At 42.4% G+C, this 7,843-nt stretch overlaps 1 protein-coding gene across 1 annotated transcript; it reads right to left on the bottom strand.

Moving 5' to 3' along the window:
• Nucleotides 4,727-5,566, bottom strand: LOC110434786. The gene has a single exon (XM_021459510.1). It carries the CDS (start codon nucleotides 5,564-5,566, stop codon nucleotides 4,727-4,729), a length of 840 nt encoding a protein of 279 aa, XP_021315185.1.

The raw sequence follows: 7,843 nt of genomic DNA, 5'->3' as shown, positions 1-7,843 counted from the left end.
CCCGACCCTACGGATCGACAGGTAAGAAGCCCGAGCCTACTCAAAAGAGCATGATAAACCCCCATCTTCACACAAAGCTATTTCTAGGCAATTAATTAACATGAAGCAATTAGACTAAAGTCCAAAGTGAGAATAATACAACATACACTTAGCACTAGTTTATATAATACACTACTAGCCCTAGGGTAGCATTATACTATAAGAACTATATACTAAAATGTATGTCATATCATTTTCACTAGAACTATATTCTAGTTCATATGCTAGCATCATAAAACAGGGCCTATGATCTATGTCATATACCATAGCATAAGAACTATACTCTAGTTCATATGAAGAACTATATCGGACATGATAAGGCATGGACTTGGAGTAAAGATATTCTTTATTCATACCCATGTTTCTCTCCAAGGAGCCAAGCCCTCCTTTATAGCTCACCCAACTCTCTCTCTAAAAGCTAAAAGGAAAAACTAAGAAGAGGTAGTACCCAAGTGCCTTGAAGGTGGAGTGTTGATTGTGAATGTGATGAGATGAATGGAGCCTCCCTCTCCCCCTCCTTAAATAGGTGGGGAAGGTCGGTTCGCCAGGGTGTAAACTGCAATTTGCACGCGGGGACTGCGGGAGGATAGGCTCAGTACCGCCTGTGCGAAAGGCGATGCCGAGATGGGCTGGGCTAGGGTCGGCCGACCATAGGGGGCGGCCGCCCCCTGGTGGGCCCTGCTGGCCCCGGCCCGAAGCCCGTTGCCTTCCTCTCGGGCCCCTGAGTCCAGATCCACCTGCAAATTGATGCACTTCTATATTGGGCTTTTGGGTACTTGTTTATTTGCGCATTTTTTTGACGTGTCGGATTGCGCCTTTTTATTTGCTTTCCACCTGTATGCCTGTATATGATCTGCAAAACACAACTTGCACTACATGTGGAACTTGGTAAGCATTTAATAAGTATATGTGAGTAAAATACATGCTTTTCTTCGTTTGCATGGACTATGTTGGCGGGGTAAATATGTCATTAAGAACCGCCAACAGTTGGTTCATTTGGATTTATAAATCATACATGTTTGTCTCTTTATTTATCTGAACGCCAGAACCAAGGAGAAGCTTATAAAAGTGATAGTCATATACCTTAAGATGTTACCTTAATTGAAGAGTGATGGTACCATCTCACCTTGTGGAAGCTTCCCATTCGTAGTGGCTGTGTATCTTGTTTATGTACTTTGTCTACTTCGATGGATCATCTCTCTATGATGAATGAGCTATGTCCTTCTTGTGCAAATTGTTACACTTCATGTGTCTCTCTCTTCATCTCTGATGTGAGTTTATCTCAGGACTTCCCAAATCGATATTGAAAGTTTTTCTGCAGGGGTTAGTCCGATAAAATATACCAATGTCTACACAAGCAGTTTTTAGTTCAATAACCAAACTAGACTCCATGTCTAACTAGATTAAGGAAGGCTGTTTAACCTAAGCACCATGCTTAATTTAAAAGCCAATAGAAGTATGTGCAGTACTTCCAAACTAACACTTACTAGGATAAACAAAGGTATCGTGATAGCATTTATAGAGATCTACTCAAGTGGAGATGAAGTAGTGTGATTGGTATTTAACAAATTGAGCTTGTCTCAAAAGGTAGGGACAACCAACATAGCAACATGGCAAAGGATGTTTTTATGTAAAGTACTCCCCCAAGCTTGAATTTTGCAAAATTCAAGTTTGGATGAATTTAATTCAGTGTTGTATAATGATTAGTTGGACATACCTTGTGCTTGTCATTCATCCGATCTTCTTGCTCCAATCCTGGAAAGGTTAGTGACAAGAATACCCGAAAGAATATTTTTACAATTACCCATATATGTTCAATACACAAGGTAGTGTTGCAAATAATTAAAAGCTCATGTTACGATCTGATCAGTGCTTATTTTAGGACACTAAGCTTATCCTTGGGAAACCATCAATTTATGTCAGTGAAGTGGTTTCCCCTCCAACGCTGACCTATATCAAGATCAACTCAACGAGATCTGCAATATTTATTATAGACGTATGCATCGACAACCGCCCTTTTAAAGTTTTTATAAATAGAAAGGAAGAGGGGGTTGGAGATCTCGAATGCGGTGATGTTGGGGAGACCAATAGATTGGGAAGATGTTGCATATGACAATGGAGTAAATGAAGTGGCTATGAAATAAATTCCATGCTCATTAATGTTATCTTCATCTTCAATCTGAATGTTCGAAGTTTCTCCTAGATTGGTCTTGCTTATTGGCCCTGAAGGTAAAATCTTTTGTGCAAGACAAGTCTATGAGTAATTATGTATCTATCAAAGTTATTGAGTAGATTTGGGTGTGCCCAAAATTTTGTAATCACAGAAGTAAATTCAATGGCCCACCTCCTTGGTTGGGATGATGCCCATATCCAATGCTTAGCCATTTCTACCACTAGTGAAATTGGAATTTTATGAACCATGGCAAAAAGGATCCTAGTGTCAATTTTCCTGATAATTCTTATGTCATCTCGAGGGAACAAAGTGAGTCCTATCCACTGGTGTAAGAAAAGCAAGGTAGGATTGCATATGTGACTAGTACATGGTTGCCATCCCTCATAATTTTCCCCAGTGATTTCATACCAAAATTCTTTCTTGTTCATGTGCTTAGTGGCATGCTCAATTTTAATGTTGGGATTATCAAAACCAAGACATGTAGAGAAAACATCCCATGGAAGGTCAAACTCATTATTAAGCACTCTAAAATAAATTTTCTCTGTTGTTATTCTTAGGGTGCTTAGAAATTCTAGGGTGAGAATTTTACTTCCTTTTACATTAGACAAATCCCAAAATTCATCCCACCCCATTTTCTCGAAAACTTCTATGAACTCGTCATCTAAGCCTATGCTTTGGAGAAAGTCAAGAGATATCACATTGGAGTGAATAAATTCACGGTCGCGGAGTTCCTCAAGCTTCTCCATCTTAGCGGGAGTGAGCCATATGCCGGTTTCCTCATCTTGAATTTTCTCAGGGATGACATCTTCATTTACTTGAGGTGGTGGAGATGATACTTGCTCCCTTGATGCTTGACTCCGGGCATCTTGCATGGAGGAGTCACTAGAGCTAAAGGAAATTCGATGGAGAACCGACTTCCCCCAACCCTTGACTTTCTTCATGATGATGAACTCTTAGATGGTAAGGATAAAAAGAAAATATTTTTGGATTTTTGTTTTGGAGAAAAGGATGTTTAAGAAATGGATAGGAGAATGAGTTTCTTGCTGGCTGGTTGAGTGCACAAGAGTGTGAGTGTGTTTGGATGAAGTAGGGAGTAAGGAGAAGTGCTGGTGTGGATTTATGGAGGTCGGTCGACCTGCCCTTCTGGGGAATTTTGCTGTGTGGCCGTGGCACCTACCTTCTAGAATCCAATGCAAGCAAGTGGTTGTGCTGGGTGCACCAGAGCATGGTCGGTTGACCGGCCTCTCTCCTCAATTTCAAAGTGTGCACTCACCAGGAGCAATGCAATGAGAGATGGATCACAATGCATGTGATGGTGTCCTCCATCATGGGTCGACCGACCCATCTTTCTTCCCCCTTTTGCTTTGTGCCAAAGTTGAGAGTGAGTGGAGGTCATTCCATGTTGGGTGCATGCATAACATGCTTTGGATGGTGGTGCATGGCATCTCCCTTTCTTGGATGAAGTGATGAAAAGAAAGAAAGAAAAAGAGAGGGGGCAAGACAAGACTAGAATTGGTGGCATTTGGTGTCATGGGTTCTCACAGGAGAATCCTCCTCATCCTTTTGTGATTAGGTTAGTGCTAAATGAGCTTGCTTACCCAAAATGAATGGTGGATTGGGGCATAAGTGAGGTCAGGGAGAAGGATTGTCATCAAAATTTTTCTCCAATCCCTTGGATTGCTTATGGCCAATTTGTTAATTCTATTTTCCTAACCAAGAAGGTGAGGTAGAGCTACTAATTCCTAGGAATTCAAGTCGACAGCCACCTATCTTACATTCTTGCAACACTCATCCTAGAGCCATAAGATCACAAATACTAGGAGTTGAAGGGAGGTGGGCCCAATATCATGGTTGGCCGACCATGATTTGGCCTCCCCTAGGCTCTGGTGGCACTCAGACAGAGCAAAAATGCATTGTGCAGTAAAACTTCTTTGCTTAAAGTCATAAAAGTTACCAAGCTAGCTTCATCTAGATTCTCTAGTAGGCATGTGAAGCAATTCATGTCATGAAATTCAGTTTTCACTTTGGCACAGACATGAGCATGGGACTCTGTGATGATGGAGCAAAATTGAGAAGGTGGACCCACCAAGGGCAGGTTGGTCGACTTGGCCTTGGGCCCCACCTGGTGTCCATTTGCTCAGCATATTAAGCAGAGGTTGATTTTAGGTTTTATTATGCACAACTGTGGTCGACAGAAAAGATGTTTTGAATTAAGAAAAACTCAGAATTAAATGCTGAAAATAAATGATGAATTTTAAAAGTTTGAAAACTCACCTTGGTTTGACTTACCTGGATGGAAGAGCAGTTGCCTCAGGTCCTTTCATCAGGACCTCCCTGAGGTGCTGTAGAGGCCTTCTTGGGCGGAGGCAATATTTTTCTCTTCCATATTTGCTTGGCTTTTGCCTGTGGTTTTGATTTAGCCTTCTTTTTGGTGTGCGTTAGGGCAATAATTGTAGCCAACTCTGTAGCCAAGATCATTGAGCACGACTCAACTTTTGGCTTGAAATTGAATTTCTACTGGGCCCCATTGATGGTGAATTGAATTTCTCCGGCTCCAACATCAATATGTGCCTTGGCAGTGCTAAGGAATGGTCTCCCAAGGATGAGGGGGACCTTTTTGTCAACTTCCATGTCAAGAACTACAAAATCCATAGGAACGAGGAAATCGCATATCTTGACAAGGATATTCTCAGCTACTCCCGCTGGATGGCGAATCAACTGATCCGCTAGCTGCAAATATATTGATGTAGGGGACAAGGTAGTATGATTTAACTTGTCAAAAATTACCTTAGGCATGACACTGACGCTTACTCCCAAGTTGCATAGTGCATGCTCAAAGTGATGTGTCCCGATGGAGCAATCAATGGTGGGGCACCCGGGGTCCTTCTTCTTCTCTGGGAATTTATTCAAGATGACTTCGCTGCATTCTTCAGTTAGTTTAATTACCTCAGTTTTAGGCAGCGGCTTCTTGTTGTTGAGGATGTCTCTCAGGTACTTGGCATAGGTTGGAACCTGCATTGCATCAAGTAATGGGATATTGACATATAATTGTCGAATTACCTCAACAAATTTGCCGAATTGTTCATCAGTCTTTTGAGTCTTTGTCCTGGGGAATGGCATTAGTAGGTTTGTATCGTAGAACTCATGTGGTGCCACTTTCCCATTGAACTTGGTACTTTCTTCTGTTGATGGAAGCTCTATTTCTTCTACCTTGTCTTCTTCATCCTGCTTGTCTTTCCTTGCTGGTTTCCTTGTCATGTTAGGATATGGTGGATCATGAGTGGTCTTACCCCTTCTCGTGGTCACCACATTTGAGGAATAACAAGAATTAACAGAAGCAGCAATTTGAGTCATCCGGGACTCTAAGACCTTGTTAAAGTTCTGTTGATCCTTAACAGTAGAAGCTAGAGATTCCATTTTAGAAGTTATTAATTCAACAGTCTTGTCATTAGCTAACAACCTTTTATTTATGCCTTCATTAAATTTAGCTTGATTAACAACAAGATCTCTAATCGTAGGCTAGCTAGATTTTAGAAAATTACCATGGCCTTGGAAGCGTGGAGTTGGTCCACTTTGTTGTGGTTGCCCATTGTCGAATGTGGAGACGACCTCTAGAGTTTCTTCGTGCACCTCGCACCTTTGAATTGCTTCAACGGCACGTGCTAAGGTGTATTATTGGATGGCCTCTTGATCTTTCTTGAAGTTGGATGTTTGTTCCATTTTCTTCATCAAGAGATGGCTTTCACCTCCTCAATGGTGTGGGTGCCTCTTTTCTTGGGTTTAGGATGTTCATCATTCCACTCTTGATTTGTCACAATGTTCTCAATGAGCTTCTTTTGCTTGTGCGACATCTCTTTTGCTTGCTTGAGGGATGTGAATGATCTTGTTGCAGCAGCATCAAGGTGACTATGGGCATCTGGTGTTAGCCCATGGTAGAAACCTTGGATCAGGAGCCATTCCTTGATTCCATGATGAGGACATTCCCGAATGTACTCCTGGAGACGTTCCCATGCTTCACGAATGGTCTCTTCTGCCTTTTGACAGAAGCTGGAAATTCTTGCCCGCAGAGCTAATGTTTTGCTCATTGGGAAGAACTTGCTGAGGAATGTTGTAGCACACTTGCTCCATGTGTCAACATCATCAGGGAGAGCGTAGAACCATTGCTTTCCTTTCCCAAGCAGAGAGAATGGGAATAAGCGAAGATGCTACACACTTCAAGAAAGCGATGGGAATAAGCGGTGGCTCCCGCTGTGACTCCTTTGATAGCGATGGTGCTACACACTTCTAGAAAGTTCTAAAGGTGTGTGTTTGCATCCTTGTGTGTTTCCCACTAAATGTACTAGCTTGCACCATACGGATTAGCGATGGGTGGATCTCAAAGTCGATATCTCCAATCTCCGCTTGCGGTCACAATGAGATATGGGTCATAGAGGGAGATGAGAAGTCGGTGATGGGTTGGTTGACAATTGACATCCTAATTCTAGGTGCTGAGCTTCCTTCCTTGAGTGAGTTCAAGTGTGAGCTGGATCTCTAACGGTGGACTAGACAAAGTCTAGAATTCCTTCGAGATCTCTATAAATCGGCTAATGCGGTTGCCTTGAACTAGAAATCACTCATACACTACCTGGTTACACAATGAAGAGAAACATAGGCAGGGGTAACTGCCTACAACTAGTTGATCCCAAGTTGATGATGTTTTACCGGATTCGTTCCTGCTACAAATTTCTAGGCTATGTTGTTCCCCGGCAACGACGCCAGAAATGCTTGTTGGCAAATCTTAACGCACACCAGCTAGAGTAAGATGTGACAAGTATCTAGAAATGGTGGCACCTAACCAACACTGCTTAAATGCAAGCCTGAGCTGTTACTAGGATAGGTTGTCAGGCTACCCTGAGCAACGACTCCAAAAATGCTAAGCAACGCTAAACTCTAGCGATGACGCAAGATGTACCAGGGGTAACTCTACAAGGGCACAGATACCGATGTAGCACTTCGACCATGGTGACTATCCACAATGTCGTAATTTATAGTTCGTCCAAGAGAAAGCGTGCTAGAGGAGATAGCAAGGAAGGGAAATCCTATCTCAACTAGGATCAACTAAGGTAGTGAGTTAACAAAGATGTAGAAGAAGGTTGATGTGGTTCTGGATAACTCTAAGATAACTAGTGTAGTGTAGCTAGGTGGGAGGACAAAGAGTGAGAAAAGACTCCTATGATTCTTACTTTACTCCTATAGACCAATCTAGTCTAGTAGCGGACAAACACTAACGTCGCTAACTTAACTGCTTGTTTGCTGGAAGTCGTCTGCAATAGGAGGACGAAACTCCTATCCAAGCGGACTCATTTCTTATGGGCGCCTACAGACCGTACCCGACGTAAATAGAACCTACTGGGAATCAGAGGCCTGTCACGCTTTGCCGCCGCCCACTATCACGTTTGATATGGTGGTATTCAAGGGCAGGCTTTAGCCTAAGCACCACGCTTATTCTAACTCCTACTACTCAAACTAAGTATACGACCTAGTCCAAGCACCGTGTTACCGACAGAGAAAACAACCCAAGCACTTAAGACTAACTTAGCTAGTATATAACTACTACAAGACAGACTAGGACACGACAATAGAATATTGCAC

Source organism: Sorghum bicolor, chromosome 4 (assembly GCF_000003195.3).
Source record: "Sorghum bicolor cultivar BTx623 chromosome 4, Sorghum_bicolor_NCBIv3, whole genome shotgun sequence".
Taxonomy (NCBI): Eukaryota; Viridiplantae; Streptophyta; class Magnoliopsida; order Poales; family Poaceae; genus Sorghum; species Sorghum bicolor.
Note: the sequence above shows the minus strand (reverse complement) of the source record. Positions and strands in the feature narration are given on the sequence as shown.